The 23,383-nt window shown below is 44.3% G+C and overlaps 1 protein-coding gene across 1 annotated transcript in view; it reads right to left on the reverse strand.

Moving 5' to 3' along the window:
- The window catches only part of LOC149442049 (brefeldin A-inhibited guanine nucleotide-exchange protein 2-like), a 104,133-nt gene that overhangs the window by 25,519 nt on the left and 55,231 nt on the right, over positions 1 to 23,383 (reverse strand). Inside the window, exons 22-32 of the mRNA XM_089656571.1 lie at positions 20,326 to 20,470; positions 20,148 to 20,247; positions 18,595 to 18,635; positions 15,128 to 15,297; positions 13,449 to 13,600; positions 13,200 to 13,372; positions 8,917 to 9,077; positions 5,331 to 5,461; positions 4,909 to 5,038; positions 3,020 to 3,155; positions 1,106 to 1,244 (exon numbers count right to left, since the gene is read on the reverse strand). Coding sequence (XP_089512697.1) covers positions 1,106 to 1,244; positions 3,020 to 3,155; positions 4,909 to 5,038; positions 5,331 to 5,461; positions 8,917 to 9,077; positions 13,200 to 13,372; positions 13,449 to 13,600; positions 15,128 to 15,297; positions 18,595 to 18,635; positions 20,148 to 20,247; positions 20,326 to 20,470 — 1,478 coding nt within the window. The remainder of the gene's footprint in view (positions 1 to 1,105; positions 1,245 to 3,019; positions 3,156 to 4,908; positions 5,039 to 5,330; positions 5,462 to 8,916; positions 9,078 to 13,199; positions 13,373 to 13,448; positions 13,601 to 15,127; positions 15,298 to 18,594; positions 18,636 to 20,147; positions 20,248 to 20,325; positions 20,471 to 23,383) is intronic.

Consider the following 23,383-nt stretch of genomic DNA (forward strand, 5'->3'; position numbering starts at 1 on the left):
TCCATATTTCTGTGCTCAAAGCGGTACATTTTTTGCATGTAAATATGTCTTTTTTTATTGTTGGACTGTAATGTTTTTAGGAATAACTCACTGAAATCTGACCGTACAAGAGTCACAAAAAATAATATAATAATAAATTTAATTCAATAACATAATCAAACCAAAACCACTGAAATTTGAAATTGAGCGCCAAGTTCGCATATCACTGAGCAAAGTCGCAGAATCGTTTTCAGTGTCTGATGAGGAATTTCCCCCACGAATCATTATCACTCAATTCTGCAAGTGGTTCTGATTTACTATCGCTGTTCTCTAGTCGGTCTAAAACCGCTTTTGACCTAAAGGGACGCTTTTTGGACGCCATGGACGTTTCTCAGTTTCCAGGCAGAAAGAACAGTAAAAATGCAGGCAGGGCGCCGGACAAAGCACTCGGGACAAAATGTATGTGAAATAGTTTGATACAGGAATGTTATACTATGTGATTTTAGTGTATTTAGTGAATGTCACTTTGACATTTTTAAATTTCCCGCCGTTCCATCCCCCGTACGTCCCGACGTCGCAGGGAACGGAACCCGGAGGAAGGATGCTGGGGGACACTGCAGGGGGGACATCGCGGGAGCGCAGGACAAGGTAAGTGATCGAGGGATCGCGGAGCAACGCTGCAGTGTATTCCTGAGTGTAGCTCGGGGTTACCGCTTGTGGTGCTGAAACTTTACCCCGAGCTACACTTGGGAATACCTCCAGGGAGGTAAAAGACAGGTGGGTCCTCTTCCAAAATAGGATAAAAGGCTAATAAAGTTCCAGAAACCAGCCGCTTGGGATGTTTTCAACCTATACAGAAAAACAGTTGGAAAAGCATGTGCATAAGTAAAGTGGTTGTGGCCTTAGGCACGAGGCATGCTAGAAGAGGGAGGGGTTATCTTGGGCTGACATACAGTCATTTTGTTTGGCAGTGTGCGATCTTACTACAGGCAGCAGGGTAACCCAAGGTTAAAGACTTCCGGTGCCCCTCAATGGACAAGAAAGAAAAGACATTTCCTTTAACTCCTCTCTGAAAGCCCCATTACAGGAGGACCACTTAGAAAAGTACTGCATGACTGACACTTACACACTGGGGATGGTGGTCTTGAAGATGTCCAGCATACAGTTACATGTTTGGTCCCAAACCTCAGGACTGAACTTCTTCCCATTCAGGATCACCAGGTTTTCAAGACAGTTGGTGCCGGACCGGGCCAACTGCTCGTTATCTGAAACAAGAAACACAATTTGTCTTGGGCAAAAATCACAAGAAATCTTCACACTTATCGTTTATCATCATCAATGTTACACATCGTTAAAGCTTTTACTTTCAGGATCCCTCAAAATTTTTTCCCCAAATCCTATCCTAAAGTGTTACTAAACCCACAAAAGTACAATCAGTCTGTAGATGCAGTAAAGCATGCTTGTTATGCTCACTGTGGAACCTAAGGGGTTAATCCTCTGCATTGTGTATAAAGGCGGTTTGATCCTGTCTTCTCTGACCCCCCCCCCCTTCTTTCAGTGTCCTCCTCTGATCTCCTGACATACCACTCAGTGTGGAGTCACTCTGCACAGGCTCAGTTTGGTGTGTATAGCTAGAGTTTTTTTTTCCTTTCTTGGGAGGGTGCATGTGATCAGCACAAGGCCAATCAGCACTGTCCAGACAGAAGTCAGGGGCTCTGCATCCTCGAGTAAAATGAAAACTCCTCCTACAAGCTTCAACCAGTGCTCTGCTGAACATTGATAGAAGTCACAAAACTGCTCTAACTGCTGATGAGAAAAGAAATTTAGCAGTTTATATTTACTAAAATAATTGCATTTCCATGTTCTGTGTACTGTGGGAGACCAGATATAGTGAATGCAGGGTCCAGGGAGACCAGATATAGTGAATGCAGGGTCCGGGGAGACCGGATATAATGAATACAGGGTGCGGGGAGACCAGATATAGTGAATACAGGGTGCGGGGAGACCAGATATAGTGAATGCAGGGTCCGGGGAGACCAGATATAGTGAATGCAGGGTCCGGGGAGACCAGATATAGTGAATGCAGGGTCCGGGGAGACCAGATATAGTGAATGCAGGGTCCGGGGAGAGCGGATATAGTGAATGCAGGGTCCGGGGAGAGCGGATATAGTGAATGCAGGGTCCAGGGAGACCAGATATAGTGAATGCAGGGTCCTGGGTTTACTAACACTAAGTTTGCAGACAAATCATACAGGTGCTGGATGGGTCACTGATCTATTCCGTGTGCGGTTGGGTGTCACCCAGCACTGATAAAGGAAGGAGAGAGTTAAAAGGACAAGTTAACCTTTTATTACAGGTTTGTTACACCTGTATTCAAGATGCAACATGACATGTTACTGCTGCAGCTGCCCCCATGCTCTGCACACAGAGGTACGAGCAGACAGCTTACACTGACGGTCTACAAGGGCCTGGCATTGCACCTATGATCTACTGATCATGGGTGCAATGATTTACAGTTTCCCAATAAAAAAAAAAAAAAAAAAAAATTAATAAATGCACTGTTTTTTTCACCTACAAAAAGATGTGCACTTTTTTTCTAAAAGGTGAACTTATCCTGTAAGAGCTCCATGCTTGTCCAGAGCCACTGATCACCCTCAGCCTGACAATCAGATCAGTTCTCTTCTGATTGGCTATTCCAGATTTGGGCACTGGAAGACTGGGGCGAGGAGAAAAATCAACACAGTAACACACTGCTGATATAATAAGGGCCAAAAAGGGATAAGGGTGGAATGAACATACTGAGACACTAGACAGCATATTGGGTTGGGACCGTCAGCATAGACATTAGGAAGGTTCTGGGAACATGTCAGGTTGATGGGTTTCAGAAACATGGCTGCTCCAGATATTAAACTACAAGATTTCCAGCTTTTATGCTTATAAAGCAATCACCTTTCTTTATTAAAAAAATAAATAAATAAATAATAATAATATGAATGGTTATAACAGGACTACCCTCCTCACACATCCAGGGCAGACCTACCTTGCTTAACACACCAGTGTAACTGGGAAAAGATGTCAGAAAGAAGAATTCCATTGAGGTCTTCGTAGAACTGTGTGAAGACATCACAGATGGCGTAAAGGGCGTGGTTACAGGTTGTCATCATCCATTCAGACTTCTGGTAAAGAGAACCCAGAAAAAAAAAACAAAAAACAGTTCACTTTAACCATTTGTCCTCCAGAGGATTAACCCCGCCCCCATCCTCCTGACCAGGACATTTTTTGCGATACGGCGCTGCGTTACTTTAACGGACAATTGCGTGGTCATGCAACACTGCACCCAAATTAAATTTACGTCCTTTTTCCCCACAAATAAAGCTTTCTCTTGGTGGTATTTGATCACCTGTGCGTTAATGTTTTGCAATATAAATAAAAAAAGACCGACAATTTTGAAAAAAAGAAAATTATTTTTTACTTTTTGCTATTAAACATGTTCAGGAAAAATTTTTTAAAAATTTTATTTTGTCAATTTAGTCCAAAATGTATTCTGCTACATGTCTTTACTTAAAAAAATGGCAAAAAATGTAAATTAATTGGTTTATGCGAAAGTTATAGCATCTACAAATGGCGGTATATATACTGGAATTTTTTTTTTTTTTTTTACTAGTAATGGTGGCGATCAGCGACTTCTAGCGGGACCGACAGGAGCCAATGGCTCCTGCTACTGCTTGAGCACTGTGTGAAAAGGGGAGAAGAGATGCAGCCTTGTACAGTGCTGAGCTATTCTCCCCTCTCTTCCCCTTCACACAGGGAATGGGGCGGGGGCAGAGAAATAGAAAACATTTTTTATCTCAATGCAAGGAATACATTACAAAATGTTTTAGTATCACTAAGTACACAGATGTACTGTATATAAGCAATACAACAGGGGCAACCAATCCCAATGTACTGCTCTTTGACCAGCACTTCATGGATTCAGATTGGTTGCTATGCACATTAGAGCTGTTTATTAAAGAGCATGTAAACCCAACATTTCATATTCCTGATATGTGCCTGCCGTACCATGTACTTGTATAAAAAAGTATCCGGTTGTCTCTGTATTGATTCCTTTGTGTGAAATCCCTGGTGTTCCTGTCAGTCCCTCTGCTTTCCTATTAAAACTGACCACACTAAGCAGGAGAACACACTGTGGTCAGTTCTCTAGTTATGCTGGAAACTCAGCCTGCTCTCCTCCAATGATCAGATTTGACAACCCCCCATCCCGCACAGCCATACACTGGGAAGGTCAGTTTATGGATGTTTCTCCTCCCACACCTCTCTATGCAGCTGAGAACAGAGGGGAAGAATGTGAGGGGGAAAAAAAGGGGGGGGGGGGAAGGGGAAAAAAGGGGGGGGGGGAGGGGGAAAAAAGGGGGGGGGAAGGGGGAAAAAAGGGGAGAAAAAAAATGGGACAAAGGGGGGAAAAACAAAAAGGTTTATAATTTTTTTTTTTACATCTCTATACACAAATGTTTTGCCTTTTGTTTCTATTTTAAACTGAATGGGTTGTTTTATAAGGTGAGGGTTTATATTTACTTTAAATAAGGCAGTTGGTGTGTGTGATGAAAATTATCTGCTTTCATTGGGGCTTTTTGAAGGTCATGATCTCCCACATCTGTTATATATAGACATGATCTATAGAACATGAGGACTGATCTTCAAACAGCTCCAAAAGAAACAGATTTTGATACCCTTTACACAGATATATTTGAATCTACATAGCAGTAACCTGGAATCATTGGTACTGATAAAAAGGTTTAAGAAAATAATAAAATATCAGACAAGTTACACAGAGGAGAAGGCAGGTGATGGGAAGATTTTTGGATGCGGATACAAGATGTCATGTGATCGTAAAGAATTAACCACCTGTTCAGTCTGATCGGCATCTCTTACCTCCGTCTGCTGCTCCGGAAGCTTCATATTGTCAAATATTCGGAATACGATTCTGAAGAGGTCATGCCACCAGTGGTTCTCAAAAGTATGACCGTAACTCTTCATAATTTCAAACATCACTGTCAGGCCTCTGCAGAAAATGATGAGCAGAGAATCAGACATACATCAAATATTCTCTTCTAGCCTCAGCTCACAAAGTGGTGCTGATGTGGAACATTTCATCAATTTCATTTTTGGTCAATTTATAAAAACATGTTTGAATTTGAAGGGGAAGTGACACAGAGAGGGATTATCTAGCCGAGCTTCAGAAACAGCTTCATACTGAATGATGAAAGGAGAGGAAATCCCTCATAGCAGATCCATCTGGGAGCTCCTAGGAGTGACTCCTTCCCTGGGAATCTAATCTTTATTCTGAACCTTACCTGGTTCGAACATCAAGTTTACAGCGGTTGATGATGCATGAAAGCTCAAACAAAATGGGAAACCAGCCACGGACCCAGACGCGATCCCCAGGGGCCACATTCATGTCATCGCTGGTGTACTCCCTCAGTGCCTGGAACAGACAAATGTGATGTAGTTAGTAACAATCAATTCTCAAATCTTAGACCCTTCTCCTTTGTATGACCTCTCAGAGAACCCCAAATCCTGCGAAATCATTCTTCAAATTACTCCAATTCCTGCATTTCACACATGACTGCTTTTCCAATTTTGTGCCCTTTATTTCTCATCCCAGCCTCAGCTAATGCACCATCAGATTTCATATCCCCTAATTCTGCTGCACACATCATAGAAATCCTTTTTTCTGTTCTTCCAACCTCAGAATCATGTTTTTTCCTGAATCCTCCAAAACTCTGACTGGCACTAACCATTTCTGAGGAATTGACAATCAATTCTCAGTTCCTGGATCTTCCCTTTTGCAAATTCCTTTGAATGACCTCTCAAAAAAATCCCAAATCCTGCAAAATCAGATTTCATTATCATATTCTGTTGCATATATCATATAAATCCTTTTTCCAGTTCTTCCAACTTGAGTTATGAGGTTTTTTCATGTTTTTTCTTAGTAATGGGTCAAAGACCGATAGCTATGGGAACAGAAGATTTACTGTAGGGCGACGTACAAGCACCCCGACATGAAGAGTTTCTGAACTGACCGCAGCACAGTCCCCTAAACCAAACTAGACATTAGGAGGCAAAATCCAATCAGTTTTTTCATTTTTGAAAGATACAATATTGCATTGCAAGTAAATTGTGTGTTCCGGTTTCTAGTTGTTTTTATGCACAGTGTGTAATAACACAGGCAGGGGCGTATTTACCACAAGGCAATCGCCTAGGGCGGCATTTTTTTTTTTTTTTTTTTTTTTTTTTTTTTTAGGGGGGCAGCACTGCTCCCTGGAAAAAGGAACATATGTAGCATGGGGACCAGATGGGATCCGAGAGAGGCTGCGGGTTGCTTGATGGTGTATACAGAGCCCGACTGTCGTTCCTTGGGATGTCCAGAGCTGTAAAGGCGAGTGTCTTTCTCTGTCGCCGGGGAGGTGGGTGTTAGTGAAAGGCTCTCGCGGGTGGGGGGCGGGTGATGGGGCAGGGGCATTGTTGGTCACGGTCAGGCTCTCTCTCCGTGAGGGGGGGGGAGCCGTCTGGCGTTAGTCGGTGTCAGGCTCTCTACGCCGGGGAAGAGGGACAACCAATTTTTGTGTTGCCTAGGGCAGCACAAAACCTAATTACACCACTGAACACAAGTACAAACAGGCAGTCAATACAATACATCAAAATTTAAAAGACAAGGCATGGCATTCTATAAAATCAGTGAAATTCTGTATCTAGCGAATGGTCTTCAAGTGATATGCATTATATGCAGTAAACAACTAGCAAGAATGCAGGAGGAGTGCTGTTTATGATTGCATGCAATGTACAGCATACATAGTGAGCATCGCAGAAATCACGATTCCGAGACTGATGTGGCACAGCATTAAAAGCTGCAAGTATATTCAGAACGAAGAGCAGGTTCAGCTGGTAATAACGGACCAAATGTACACCAGGGTACTCTGGAAGGCGCATAATAAAGCCACAAGTGATCAAACCCGAACCTGCATGGTTAGACAAAAACCCTTCACATATGTACTGAGAGCAGGCACATGCAAGAAACAAGATGGTAGGCTTCCAGTAAATGTCAAAGCTGAAATTTAGCACTCCACCCATCTGCTTCACATGCAGAACAAACAAAGGATCAAAAAACAGCAGTGGTTAGATCCTTTATAAAGGGATTTTGACCAAACATGGCGTGACATGTGTGGTACGGGGCAGGACCCACCAGCAAAAACAGAGCTCTGGAATGGGCTTCCAACTGCCCAGAAGCTGGGTCTTTAAAGCAAAGCTCCATCCAAAAGGGGAAGTTTTGCTTTAAGGACTGCTCCCCCACTCCACATTAAGGATTGGCACCTTTGGGAGGCGGGGGGGGGGGGGGAAGACACCTTTAACCACCACCTTCATGCCCAGGCCAGTTTTCAGCTTTCAGCGCTATCACACTTGACATTTTTTATTTATTGGTGAGACACTGGTACACTGACATTTTTTTGTGCACTTGTACACTGTGACAGATGTAAATAGTCCACCAGAAGACACTGACAGATGTTGATATGGAACACGATTGCAGATGCTGGTACACTGTGGCAGACGTTGATGTGACATTGGCATAGATGTTGATGTGACACTTGGACAGGGGCAGATGGTGCTTGATGTACTGTGTGGAGGTGGCTGTAATCTGTGTGTTCTTTGCATAGCTGAACACTAAAATCATCAGCTATGCAGAGAGCTGCGACAGGCTGCAGTATTGCCCTCCCCCCCCCGCACTGAGCTCTCACTGAGCTCAGCGGGAAAAACAGATACGGAGACGCGTCTCTGTTCACATGCAGTGATGGCTGTGATTGGATATTGGAATGGAGGGCAAATCAGAGAGCCCATGTTGTAAGCGACGTTGATGAATCCAGGGGACAAAATAGGAACGAGTGGCTCGTCTTTGTGGCTTTAACCAAGTCTAGCAAGCAGGCAAAAGAGGTCTCCCATATAATCTGATGTGCTGTGTCCGAGAATCACAGGATCGTGCTAGGCACACGTTCTGAGATGTTCAGGAACGTGCAGTGGCCGGGTGGGAAGGCAGAGGCATCCTCCACCGGTATGGTAGTCAACTTCCTTAAGGCCAGACACACCTGAATTCACGGTGGAAAGAAACCACTTCTGGTCAAAATCTGCACTAAATGGATACAAAGCCAGGAAGTGCTTTGGGGAAGCAAAAAACTGATCAGGGTACATCCATTCTGCATAGAAAAACAACTGAAAATGTGGGTGGAAAGGTCCTTGCAGCCTTAGGGGATCTATAATGACCCAAGGCTGCAAACAGCACTTGTAGAAGGAAAATTCTAACCTTCAGGTTCTAGAGTGGTGCATACCGGATCAATGAGAACCAAAGCGGTTCCATGCAACAATGGTTGAAGCCAAGGAGACCTTTGAGGAGGGGGGAAGACTTCACCAGGAGAAGACATTATGACTGCTCCATGAATAAAAAGCTCAGGATAAGACCTCAATTACTCACAAAACATGGAAAGCTGGTTGCAGGTGAGGGCCAGCGACCAGAGGGCCATAGGTGACCAAAGTCAGTTTAAGTGGGCAACAGGAACAGAGAGAAGACTGAAGTTCTATGCGGCTCTTGACAAGCATGAACAGCAGCGGGGGGATGCTTCTGCACCACTGTATGGCAGAAAATAGTGTGGACACTCCACCCAGCGGGTGACGTCAGCTCTCAGTCACAGAGCAAGCACAACTTCTACACCAGAGTTGGTGGCGAATAAAGATGTCCACCGATGAAATAAATAACGTAGTTTCCTGTGCTCTTCCCGCAGGCTACCGAGTCTTCTAAGAGACAGTTCTGAGGAGTTTGCACATTTCATGCCTTTATTTCTAATCATGCACCTCTTTTTGGGGACACAGAACTCAAAACACAGTTTCACTTACCTGGGGCTTTTCAGAGACGTACTTTGCGCAATGTCGGATGAGGCGAATGGCCTCCATGCTGGTGTCTGGAAAGGCAGCATTGCAAGCAAACTCTGACAGGCATTTTATGGCATCTTGGAAAGAGTCGATGGCGGCCGGAAAGTGATTCTGGAACACGTTGGCTACAGAGAAAGCACATGACTGTTAAACACACACATGACCATCAGGTGTTAAACATGAAAGGAGTTAGAGGATGATGTATGTACAAGAACAAAAAAGGAAAATAGATAAAGGGTGGAAATAAACGCAACATCCACACTGGGCTAAAGATGACCATATGTATCACAGGGACTGGCACTGGGCCCAGATCATTTCAATCTATTAATAATCTTAAGGGATGAAAATAGAACCATTTTTGGAAATAAAAGTATTACTGGCTGAGACACCAAAACCCTATGGCTGCCATCTTGGGCAGATAAATGAAACTTAAAAAGATATTCTAAAGGCTTTTTTTTTTTTTTTTTTTTTTTAAGTAAAAATAACAAACATGTCTATACTTACCTGCTGTGTAGTGGTTTTGCACAGAGCAGCCTAGATCCTCCTCTTCTCGGGTCCCCCGCAGGCTCTCCTGGCCCCTCCCTCCTGTTGGGTGCCCCTAACGCAAGCAGCTTGCTATGGGGACACCCGCTAATCCATGCGTCCATTCACACACGGAGCCACTGCTCGGCCCCACCCCCTCTCTCTTCTCATTGGCTCGCTGGCTGTAATTCACGGCAGTGGCAGCCAATGGCTCCCACTTGCTGTCGCAGCCAAAAAGGAAGCAGAGACCCAAGACAGCCGAGGCTGTCATTCACATCACTGGATCTCCACGGGGCTCAGGTAAGTAATGAGGGGGTTGGAAGCACTGCTGCGCTCCCACTTCTGTCTCAGCCAATGAGAAGATGGAGTGCCAGGATAGCCAAGACTCCAGTGCACATCGCTAGATTGAGAAGGGGCTTAGATAAGCATATGCTGCACATAGAAGGTATTTTACCTTCACACATAGAATGCATTATGGTAAAAAACCTTGAGCCTTTAGAACCACTTTAATACTTTAAAAATTGTACCCTACCGGAGGAAATCACTTTCTAAATATTAAAATGGAGAGCGGAGGTGGAATTTGGGAAAGCCGAGCCGCAACAATCTCTTCCAGGAGATAGCTGCTAAAAAAAATTAATTATGTGATGTGCGCTAAAGGGGATAAAAAGACCTGATGCTGGTATAGCACTGGCTCTGTATAAATCACTTGCAAGGATGCCTCTACAATCTAGGAGAAGGTATGGGCAGTGAGCTAGAGAATATTGAAGAAAAACTGGAGATGGTACAAAGGCAGCTGAATAAATGAATTGAATGGAACGGAGGAGTCACAGAAATTGAAAGTTTAGAAAAAACAGACGACCATTTTGGGAAAAAGAAGAAAAAAAAAAAAAGATACAGCAATTTAAAGTTGTAAAATATATCTATAATCCCCTTCTAACCCCACAAGGGAAAGTAGAATCAGCTCCTTTTATTTCCATGTTCTTGGAATAAAAATTTTGGATATTAGTAGTGATTGGAAACACATCCAATCTTTCCTGCACTGATGGGAAACTCTAGCTTGTATGTTGGTGAATGTTTTCATTTATCCAGGTCATGGTAGAGCTAGTATTTAGTCACATTCAACTGGGCATGTTCTGTATTGCCTGTCTCATGATGTCTCATACCTTATCTAAGCCACTTCTTCAATTACAAAGAGTTTCAGGAACATACCCCACTGTTCAGGGATGAAACAACCGCCATGGACAGAGGTAGGGCCCTTTCACACCATCTGTCCTCTACATATAATGCAGTTTTAAGGTCTATTCTACACCCTGGTGATATGACAATTCCCACATCATCCATGCGGAAAGATTAACACCAGTACAGACTTCCTAACAACAAAGATGAGATTATGCAACTAGAATAGGGTGGCTACACAACGTTCACACCTCCCATCCTGTTCTTGGACACTCAACAACTGCACATTCCATAGTGTTGGGATTGAAGCAGTAGTAAATGCCGCTTTTGAATTTCTACCTACAGGTAAGCCTATAATAAAGCTTACCTTGTAGGTACAGTGAATATCTCCTAAACTTGTGCTGTTTTGTAGATATTCACACGGGGCTAAACCTGTGACATCACTGGCGCATGCGCTGTGAAGGGACGGCATACTCATGCTATCCCTTCAGAACTCTGCGCACGCAGCAAGTAATTGCAGTTCAGCCATGTAAAGGACCGGAGCCTGCGAACCCGGAAAGAAGACCAGCTGAAATTGAAAGCCCTGTCAGCAGAGACAGCGTGCCGCTGGAGGGCTCCCTTTTAAGCTATGTAGGCCATAATGTGCTAGCATGAGGTGTATACTAGCAGGTTATGGCTTAAACCACCAAGGGCCCATGTTTTGTTTTTTTTATTGAGGTTTACTACCGCTTGAACCACTTGCCTACAGGGCACTTATACCCCCTTCCTACTCAGGCCAATTTTCAGCTTTCAGCACTGTCGCACTTTGAATGACAAATGTGCAGTCATGCAACACTGTACCCATATGAGATTTTTATCTTTTTTGAGACAGAGCTTTCTTTTGTTGGTATTTAATCACCTCTGGGTTTATTTTTTGCTAAACAAACCAAAAACTGAAAATTTTGAAAAAAAAAAGTTTTTTCATAATTTCTGTTATAAAATTTTGTAAATAAGTGATTTTTCTCCTTCACTGATGTGCGCTAATGAGGCTGCAGTGATGGGCACTGATAGGCTGCACTGATGAGGAGGCACTTGTAGGTGGCACTGACAGGCATCACTGATGGGCACTGAAAGGCAGCACTCATATGGCACTGATAGGTGGCACTGACTGGCACTGATAGGCAGCACTGACAGGCAGCCCAGATGGGCACTGATATGTGGCATTGATGTGCACTGGTAGGCACTGATATGTGACATTGATGTGGCACTGATGGGCACTGTCAGGTGGCACTGCTGGGGCTACACTGATCATCAGGGCACACTGATCATCAGTGCCCTGATGATCAGTGTACATGTCCCCTCTGAGTAATGCCGATTACCAGCTCTCCTCTCCTCACGAGCTGTCAGTGTGACAGCTTGTGAGGAAAGAAATGCTGATAACCGGCATTTCCTTATTTACATGCAATCAGCTGTGATTGGACACAGCTGATCACATGAGAGAGCCAACATCTTCGGCTCTTTCCGTTGATCGGTGATCCGCTGTGTCCCAGGGACAGAGCGCAAAACCGATCGCTGCGCTGCACACGTGATTAGAGTGGGAGGACTTCACACAACGTCCTCCCAGAACGAGAGAACCGCCTTGCGACCGTCATTACCTTATGTGGCGGGCGGGCGGGAGGTCGCTTAAGGTGTCTGTGCTACCTTCATGGATATACATGCTGGGATATGTTCCCAAGACTCATTAGAATGGATTAAGATGAAAAACGTCTACAACATTACAGAACAAGTCCAGCAGAATGCGAACAACTAATACTAGTTCTACCTTCTATTCATTGCTGATGTCCCTGGCCCTTCGTACAGTCCTTATGAAAATGAACTTGCCAAATATTTACATTGGCTGTGGTTACATTATTACAGACACATTTATTAAATCCTCTTGAAGTTGCCCTTTTCCAAACTAAACAAGTTCAGTCTTCACTGGCAATGGCTACAATGACACAGGGAAGTTTGTCTTGCCTTCTCTTGAGCGCCTGATGGACCCATGTCTCCCTTAAAGTGGAAATTAAAAATTTACCCCAAGTATTCTTCTACTGCGTGCACTTTCCTTGATCCACAACATCTAGTGTGATTTTTGTCTCCTCTCTCATTCCTCTGCTATCTGCTTGAGTCACTTCTGACAGTCTATGCTGACAACAGACAATCCCGGGAGATAGAACCACCCCCCTCCAGCACACAGCAAGTAACTGACAGCATCAGCTGTGCATGTTTCCCTTTGAGACTGTGTAGTGGGGGTGTGTCTATTCCCTTTACTCAGGTCTCAGGTTACACCCAGCAACCTGACCTACACTGTATAGTGTGTGACATCAGATCCCCGCCCCCTGCCTTCTGGAGCTCATAAATGCTGTGTAAATTCTACACTTTGAACAGCCATAGATAAGACAGTGCTGCAGATAAACAGGTACAACTTATGTAAGAGGGTTTGTTTCATCTCTGCATCACCTGAGGCCAGTCACTTCACTGGGTATATGTAAGTTTACAACCACTTTGTTTTCTACACCACTGCTACTTACTAACAATATGGCCCACAGATTGGAAAGTCAGTTCCACAATGTTTCCATTTGTGTCAGAGGCGGCCTGGTAAAATACAGCAAAGATGTTCTTCCACCCAGAACGGATATTTGCAGCCTGCATGTTGACAATCTGGGCGATGCAGCGGATGACCATGTCCCGGATGGTGGGAAACCTGGAAGCCAGACGGAAATTAGATGGACAGAACGCAGACATCCAAAACATCCCAATCGCTTCCAGCCCGCACCCACCTGTTCTTCTTCATAATGTGCTCAAACGGCCTCAAGAAATCTTTCTGGAAGCGGAAATTGGCCAGCTCATCTTTTTCAAGAAACTTCATAGACAGCTGACGTAAGGAATCAATAGCAAAAATGGCCACGTCTTCATTTGGATTACAACCGACCTATAAGGAATGCAGGGTTATTGTCACACAGATAGGATATAAGCTCAGTATAAGGATCATCCCACTAGGTCACATTACGTGCTGCCAGTAGCATTTCCTGGGTGTCAGCTACTCACACACATAACAGTCAACAACCTATAGTATGGAAAGCAAAAATGTTTGCCAAGTCTGAAGAATATCTGGGCAAAAATAACAAAAAAAATATTCAGTAGATCTCTGCAGCAAAAGCACATTTTCCTATGTTTTGTCTCTTTAATCAGTTTCCGCCCGCCCAGTACATTTACTGCGGGTGTACAGCGTTGGGCAGGCCGAAACACGTACATGTACACCATCCAGCCTGTGGCACACAGCGCGTTGCTCCCACAACCTCCGGTGAACACAGTGGACTGCAGTTCCCGGTACCTGGCTGCTTTGAGTGGCCCGGAGATCATGTGATCACAAAGCCAACAAAGCATTGAAGACATTCTTTCATAACTAATAGCTGTGCTCCCTATACAGTGAAGCTGTGATTGGCTCACAGCTATCACATGGTACCTGAACCAATCACAGCACCCTGTACCTTGTGATTAGCTGTTGCCAATCACAGATCACTACTAATCACAGCTGTTATGAATGTAACTCATTCATGACAGTTCAACATAGCGGTTACAGTGATCATCATTGTAACAGCAATCAAAGTGTTAAAAAAATAAATAAAAATCCCTGATCACCCCCCGCCTTCACGCAGTGGTACAGTGTTAGTATATTGACACTGAAGAACAAAGTATGGAATAAAAAAAAAAAAAAAACACCCTCTTAAAAAGAGAAAAAATGTCTACAAGAAAAAAAAAGCTTAAAAAATATGTTTAAAAAAAAGTACTAAAAAATATACTTATATTTTTTTACCAGATACGTAGCATAATACATTTTGGCCTTAATTTTTAAAGAAATCAGATTTTTTTTTATTGGATATGTTTAATAACAAAGTAGGAAATATTGTTTTTTCACAATTTTCAGTCTTTTTTTGTTTATATAGCAAAAAATAAAAAACCCAGTGATCAAATACCACCAAAAGAAAGCTGTATTTGTGTGAAAAAAATGATATACGTAAATCTCATTTGGGTATGGTATTGCATGACCGAGCAATTGATAGTTAGAAAAGCACAGTGCTGAATAGCAATATCATGAAGGGGGTAAAACCTTTCAGGAGGGCAAAAATGTTACAAGTACAGAAAAATGGTTGATCTGCCAGAAATCCAGTGAACACCTAACTTCCTGTTTGAGATGACAACACTCTACCTCTGCTACAATGACACCCCAAGCAGCACTGTCAGCCTTGCCAGAATTCTTTCCCCTTAAACTAGAGGAACTACAGAATACCCCCCACCCCAACATACCAAGCGGAGCTGAATTAGATGATGTACCTAAAAACCATCTGTATCCCCCCATGACAGCAATGGCTTCACTGAGGTGGATTAAGCTCCCAGAAGGGTGAGAACATTTCAATGAGGAAGTCATGTTAAATGGGCCTGGGAAGTGCTGGATTACCTTATTGAAGTGGTCACCGATGACTTGCCAAATCCTGGACCACTGAAGACGAATCCGGTCCATGTTGTAGTAGGAGATCTCTACAATCTTCTGCAGGCTGAACATACGAGGATGATGGACAGAGGCAAGCTCATCCATGGAGACCACACACAGCCAGCGCACAAAGTCAACTGGATAAAAAGAGTGCACACGTCACTTCTATAGATGGGAGTGCAGACTCTAGAGGGGTGACTGTACCACTGATGTTTAATACAGGGAGATCACTCTGTGCAGGCTCTAGAGCACAGGTGTCAAACTGGCGACCCTCCAGTTGTTGCCAAGCTACAAGTCCCATGAGGCATTGCAAGACTGACAGTTACAAGCATGGCTCCCAAAGGTAGAGGCATGATGGAACTTCTAGTTTCTCAACAGCTGGAGGGCCGCCAGTTTGACACCTCTGTAGAGGGATGACTAGACCATTGCTGTATATTAGTATCTCTACAAACATGTACAGGGAGAAGGAACTCTTATAAAAGAAACCGTTAAAAAATATAAAACCTATATAATCTGGTACCTATATGCAAACAAAACAACCCTAACAAAAAAAGAAACCATAGTTCTTTACCGGTACCACAATTAAATATATGTAAAAATATCCAGGTTTATTGATACAAATATTAAAACCTAAATCACAAACAGGTCAAAATTTGCTCATCAAATACAGAGTGTGTAGTTGCTATCTCATGCATAATATCGAATAAAGTGTATAGTAAACCGCTCAGCGCAATAAACTTGCTACAAAACAAATTATGCAGCTAACATATAATGTGTTCCTCCATGTAAACCATAAATGAAATGAAAAATGCAGCGCAGCAATAAACTCAAATGGTGCTCATCATACAAAAGTGCATAAATGAATAGTGAAAACAAAAATTGTGTATGTGACAATAAAGATGTGTTACACCCAATGTCTTAACACATACATATAAATATTGTCACATACACAATTTTTGTTTTCACTATTCATTTATGCATTTTTTTTATTATGAGCACCACTTGAGTTTATATTGCTGAGCTGTATTTTTCAATTGATTTATAATATCAAAGTTTTTAACTTGATGTATTAGATTACCATTGGGGGAAGTAACAAGTCATCAATATTGTAGCCGATGCATGAGATAGCAGCTACACACTGTATTTCATTAGCAAATTGTGCTCTGCTTTAATCTGATAGTTTTAATATTTGTATCAATAAAACTGGATATTTTTTACATATGTCCAATTGTGGTACCATTAAAGTCATATAGTTTGTTTTTTTATTTGTTAGGGTTGTTTTGTTTGGACATTGCTGTATATTAGTGGAAGCTCACTCATTTCACACTCTAGAGAGGTGACTGGACCATGGCTATAGAATACTGGGAGATCACTCTGTGCAGACTTTAGGAAGGGACTACACCCTTGTACATCATTGTAGATAACCAGACCCTACAATCAGGGTTACCAAACATGGAATGTATACAATATAACATTTTTGTTTAGGTTATTCTACTTGTATAATATGCACCGAACACTCTGTGTACTGTGATCAATGCTGAAGAGTGTCCTCTCATAAGATCCGGTAGCATGTCATCACAGGTCTCATGACCACAGAGTGGATGCAAGCAATGTCTGCAAAATCTCAGCAGGATTCCCTACAAGAAATGATGTGCAGGCTCTGTGCTTTATGTGTTGAGGACGTTTTATGATAGGTTCCCTGAAATAATGTACAGGCCCCTCATACACCCAGAATCTAGAAAAACAGCACAGAGAATCCAAGATGTACAGTATACAGTGGGGATCGAAAGTTTGGGCACCCCAGCTAAAAATTTGTATTAATGTGCATAAAGAAGCCAAGGAAAAATCTCCAAAAAGGCATCAAATTACAGATTAGACATTCTTATAATATGTCAACAAAAGTTAGATTTTATTTCCATCATTTACACTTTCAAAATAACAGAAAACAAAAAAATGGCGTCTGCAAAAGTTTGGGCACCCTGCAGAATTTATAGCATGCACTGCCCCCTTTGCAAAGCTGAGACCTGCCAGTGTCATGGATTGTTCTCAATCATCATCTGGGAAGACCAGGTGATGTCAATCTCAAAGGTTTTAAATGCCCAGACTCATCTGACCTTGCCCCAACAATCAGCACCATGGGTTCTTCTAAGCAGTCGTCTAGAAAACTGAAACTGAAAATAGCTGACGCTCACAATGCTGGAGAAGGCTATAAGAAGATAGCAAAGCGTTTTCAGATGTCAATATCCTCTGTTCGGAATGTAATTAAGAAATGGCAGTCATCAAGAACAGTGGAAGTTAAAGCAAGATCTGGAAGACCAAGAAAAATATCAGACAGAACAGCTCTCAGGATTGTGAGAAAAACAATTCAAAACCCACGTTTGACTGCACGATCCCTCCAGAAAGATCTGGCAGACACTGGAGTTGTGGTACACTATTCCACTATAAAGAGATACTTGTACCAATATGGTCTTCATGGAAGAGTCATCAGAAGAAAACCTTTTCTACGTCCTCACCACAAAAATCATCGTTTGAACTTTGCAAATGAACATATAGACAAGCCTGATGCATTTTGGAAACAAGTTCTGTGGACCAATGAGGTTAAAATTTAATTTTTAGGCCGGAATGAGCGAAGGTAAGTTTGGAGAAGAAGGGGCACAGAATTTAATGAAAAGAACCTCTGTCTAATTGTTAAGCATGGGGTTGGATCAATCATGCTTTGGGGTTGTGTTGCAGCCAGTGGCACAGGGAACATCTCACGAGTAGAAGGAAAAATGGATTCAATAAAATTTCAGCAAATTTTGGATGACAACTTGATGCCATCTGTGAAAAAGCTGAAGTTAAAGAGAGGATGGCTTCTACAAATGGATAATGATCCTAAACACACCTCGAAATCCACGGGGGATTACATCAAGAGGCGTAAACTGAAGGTTTTGCCATGGCCTTCACAATCTCCTGACCTCAACATAATTGAAAATCTATTGATAGACCTTAAAAGAGCAGTGCGTGACAGACAGCCCAGAAATCTCAAAGAACTGGAAGACTTTTGTAAGGAAGAATGGGCAAAGATACCTCAAACAAGAATTGAAAGACTCTTGGCTGGCTACAAAAAGCGTTTACAAGCTGTGATACTTGCCAAAGGGGGCAGTACAAGATATTAACTCTGCAGGGTGCCCAAACTTTTGCAGACACCATTTTTTGTTTTCTGTTATTTTGAAAGTGTAAATGATGGCAATAAAATCTAACTTTTGTTGACATATTATAAGAATGTCTAATCTGTAATTTGATGCCTTTTGGAGATTTTTCCATCTTTCCTTGGCTTGTTTATGCACATTAATACAAATTGTTAGCTGGGTGCCCAAACTTTCGATCCCCACTGTATGTATATGTTTATCTCCAGCACTCAAGAAACCTTATATACAGCACATGTTTTCTACCTATGGCCTTTCCGTCCAATCGAGTTGATCCAGTAAATATCCTGAAAAAGAAGAAACAAGAAAAGGAAACCTTAAACAGTTTGTCCACTATTTGTGATAGGGCAGACTTGACAAAAAATATTTAGCACTGCACCTCCTGTTACTTAAGGCTAGGTTCACATATGTGCGGGTGGTGCCGCTGCAGATCCGCACAAAAATCCACGCGCCCGCACCTCCAGCACAGAGGAATGCAGACCCACGGGCAGGTGCCATTAATTCTACTGGCATGCCGTCCGCACTGGAAATCGCAACCGTACTGGGAACAGAGGTTCCCGTGCGGGCTGCGTTTTCAGAAGTGCAGGGACTTCTTCCCTGCATGTCCCGGGGAGTCCATTAAAATGAATGGGCTCTCGTGCCCGCGCAAAACGCGGACCGCAGGAATTCACATATGTGAACCAAGGCTAAAGTAGTCCGAGTGGGCCAATCCTTCCACTTACTGAAATGCTAGCTGAACAAGTCAGAACCATCATCATCCCCAATACCCCTAATAAAGATGTAGGCTGGCCCTGGGGCTGTCATTATTGCTTCACTTTCTGTTGAGTCAGTGACCCATGACAAGCACTAGCTGGTGTAGTCCGGCATCAGGTGACACCTAGGGGTTTATTTACTAAAGCTGGAGAGTGCAAAATCAGACTCACTTCTGCATAGAAACCAATCAGCTTCCAGGTTTCATTGCCAAAGCTTCATTGAACAAGCTGAGGTTAGAAGCTGATTGGTTTCTATGCAGAAGGGAGTCTGATTTTGGACTCTCCAGCTTTAGTAAATAAACCCCCTAGAGTCTTCACCTCTAAACACAGGTTAGCAATATCAGTTTATACATTTTATACCAAATACCTGGGCATCCTTCTGATCATACATGCTATGGCTTCATAGGCTGCATGCTTGTTCCAGGGCAGCGTCTCAAAGTATGAAGACACAGTCGCGTCTGGCATTTTCAGAATTAAAACATACTATTCCGTACGCACACATTCTTTTTGAAATTGTTGTGAATGTAAATGTGTGCTGCAGAGAACACCAGCTGGAAACTGTAGGCATTCAAAGCGAAAGTAAGTCACCAGCACACCACAGATCTCCAGAATGGGTCCAAAGCTTTATTCAGCGATCACAACATAACAAGGCAGCAATGTTTCTGAGCCTCGCAGGACCTCTTCGGAAGGCATGCAACACTCACATGCATGATGAAGGGGTCCTGCGAGGCTCTGAAACAATGCTCCTGTTGCTATGATGTGATCACTGAGTAAAGCTTTGGACCCATTCTGGAGATCCGTGGTGTGCTGGTGACAAACTTTTGCTTTAAATGTCTTCGGTTCGCTCAGATGCTCACATGACTATTGAATGGGCCCTGAAAGACTATGAAACTTTGCTTTTATTAGTAGGTTATCGCTGAATAAAGCTTTGGACACGTTCTGGAGATCTGTGGTGGTTGGGTGACATACTTTCGCTTTAGCATTTTCAGAAGGTCAGCAATGGCTGCCTTTGTATTCCTCTCAGTACAGGTTTCACATTCCCCTTACCTGTCAACGGCCACTACCACGCTCTGCGAGCTGGTTTCTCCAACAGACTCCTGGATACTGGCAATCTGCTTCTTGTCCACCCCGCTGCCAACTAAAGTGCCTGGAAGACATCGCCAGTGAGTCACATGCATTCCCAGATCTGCCTCACCCTCATCACCAATCAGATCGCCATACTCACCAAGTCCAATACCCATAAACTCCTCCCCTCCGGATGTGAAGCTCTTATATCCCTCTCGGTCTCGCCCAGTTCCAGAGATGTAGCGTGTCTTCACCCCCGTACCAATGAGCTGGGCGAGCTCCAACTGGCTGATACATTTCAGGATCTGAGATAAACATAACATATTACTATATACTCCTGTATCCTATCCACTTTCCTATGACATCCCTCTATATACACTTCTATAGCATATTAAGCTTCCCATAATATCCTTCTATATACACTTCTAGATTATATTCTAAGATATCTTTCTATATACACTTTTGTTTTATATCCACCATTCCTCCTAATATGTTTATCATCTTCCTTCCCATGTTTTCACTCTATATACAGACTTTCCCAGTATATAACAAAGCACACACCGGATAAAAGACGGTCTTGCTTAGTCGCACCTCTTTGTAGATAGCTTTATAATCATTGGGTGCGTTCCATTATACAGAGCTAATGTATGCTGCCCAAACTGAAGCCCTGATGTGGGTCTTCAGTACCCTGAACAGCAGACTTCTGCACCCTGTCAGCTCTGCATGCAAACAGCCTCTTATGTACGCTCTAGCACAGTGGTTCTCAACCTTTCTAATGCCGCGACCCCTTAATACAGTTCCTCATGTTGTGGTGACCCCCAACCATAAAATTATTTTCGTTGCTACTTCATAACTGTAATTTTGCAGTGGGGGGAATAGTGCCCCATCGTTGGTGTCAGTGGGGGGAATAGTGCCCCATCGTTGGTGTCAGTGGGGGGAATAGTGCCCCATCGTTGGTGTCAGTGGGGGGAATAGTGCCCCATCGTTGGTGTCAGTGGGGGGAATAGTGCCCCATCGTTGGTGTCAGTGGGGGGAATAGTGCCCCATCGTTGGTGTCAGTGGGGGGAATAGTGCCCCATCGTTGGTGTCAGTGGGGGGAATAGTGCCCCATCGTTGGTGTCAGTGGGGGGAATAGTGCCCCATCGTTGGTGTCAGTGGGGGGAATAGTGCCCCATCGTTGGTGTCAGTGGGGGGAATAGTGCCCCATCGTTGGTGTCAGTGGGGGGAATAGTGCCCCATCGTTGGTGTCAGTGGGGGGAATAGTGCCCCATCGTTGGTGTCAGTGGGGGGAATAGTGCCCCATCGTTGGTGTCAGTGGGGGGAATAGTGCCCCATCGTTGGTGTCAGTGGGGGGAATAGTGCCCCATCGTTGGTGTCAGTGGGGGGAATAGTGCCCCATCATTGGTGTCAGTGGGGGGAATAGTGCCCCATCATTGGTGTCAGTGGGGGGAATAGAGCCCCATCATTGGTGTCAGTGGGGGGAATAGTGCCCCATCATTGGTGTCAGTGGGGGGAATAGTGCCCCATCATTGGTGTCAGTGGGGGGAATAGTGCCCCATCATTGGTGTCAGTGGGAGGAATAGTGCCCCATCATTGATGTCAGTGTGGTGGAGGGGGAAATAGTGCCCCATCTTTGGGGTCAGGGGGGGGAATAGTGCCCCATCGTTGGTGTCGGTGGGGGGAGGAATAGTGCCCCATCGTTGGTGTCAGTGGGGGGAATAGTGCCCCATCATTGGTGTCAGTGGGGGGAATAGTGCCCCATCATTGGTGTCAGTGGGGGGAATAGTGCCCCATCATTGGTGTCAGTGGGGGGAATAGTGCCCCATCATTGGTGTCAGTGGGGGGAATAGTGCCCCATCATTGGTGTCAGTGGGGGGAATAGTGCCCCATCATTGGTGTCAGTGGGGGGAATAGTGCCCCATCATTGGTGTCAGTGGGGTGGAGGGGGAAATAGTGCCCCATCTTTGGGGTCAGGGGGGGGAATAGTGCCCCATCGTTGGTGTCGGTGGGGGGAGGAATAGTGCCCCATTCTTGGTGTCAGTGGGGGGAGGAATAGTGCCCCATTCTTGGTGTCAGTGGGGGGAGGAATAGTGCCCCATCGTTGGTGTCAGTGGGGGGGGGGAATAGTGCCCCATCGTTGGTGTCAGTGGGGGGGAGGAATAGTGCCCCATCGTTGGTGTCAGTGGGGGGGAGGAATAGTGCCCCATCATTGGTGTCAGTGCGGGGGGGGGGGGGGGAGGAAATAGTGCCCCATCATTGGTGTCAGTGGGAGAAATAGTGCCCCATTGTTGGTATTAGTCACACAAATGATGGGGCACTATTCCTCCCACTGACACCAATGATACTTACCTTGCTGACCCCTGCTCCAGCCTGGGCTCGCTCTCTCACTTACCTGTCAGCTGTCTTCCTTCTCTGGCCGCTCTCCTCTTCACTTACTCCGGCAGTTCCCTCGATCTTCTCTACGCGCGCTGCCGCTCGGCTCCTCCTCTCCAAGCTCCACCTCCTCGCCGGTGATTGGCCGCCTGTGTGCCTCTCCTGAGCTACAGTTCCGGTGGCCAATCAGCGGCGAGGAGGCGGAGTTGTTGAGGGATCCCGGAGGTGTGGCCAGGTGACAGGGCAGCGTGTCATCCCGCCCACACATCGACTGAGTCAGAGGAGCGGTGTCTCGGTTCCTAAGACCATCGGAAATATGTGTTTTCCGATGGTCTTAGGCGACCCCTGGGAAATGGTCGTTCGACCCCCAAAGGGGTCGCAACCCCCAGGTTGAGAACCGCTGCTCTAGCGCCTCAGGATATGCACAGCCAAAAGGGAAGCCAATGGTATCAGGACAGCGAAAACCAAAGGAAATGCTTCACGGGTGCAGCCCTCCTCAGACGGGGAAATCAGCCACTGGATAAAGAGAAAACAGGTGGCGCACACACCTAGTGCATTATCCAAGGTTTATTGTAAAGAGTAAAAAATAATAAAAACAAACATACTCAGAAACGAAGCATGCATCTAAAAAGCATAGAAAAATGACGATGGCCACAACGGCAGGCAAGGTGTCCTCACTATCAGTGCGGCCAAATGGTTGACGCGTTTCGGGGACAAATCTCTTTCCTCAGAGCTAATGACCAACCTCTGATGCTGATGTGTAATGGATGAAAAGTGGGAGCCTTGCTGGTGATGCCTCACCAGCAAGGTTCCCACTTTTCATCCATTACACATCTGTATCAGAG

Source organism: Staurois parvus, unplaced genomic scaffold, assembly GCF_062004578.1.
Source record: "Staurois parvus isolate SC_StPar_1 unplaced genomic scaffold, SC_StPar_1.0 ptg000918l, whole genome shotgun sequence".
NCBI lineage: Eukaryota > Metazoa > Chordata > Amphibia > Anura > Ranidae > Staurois > Staurois parvus.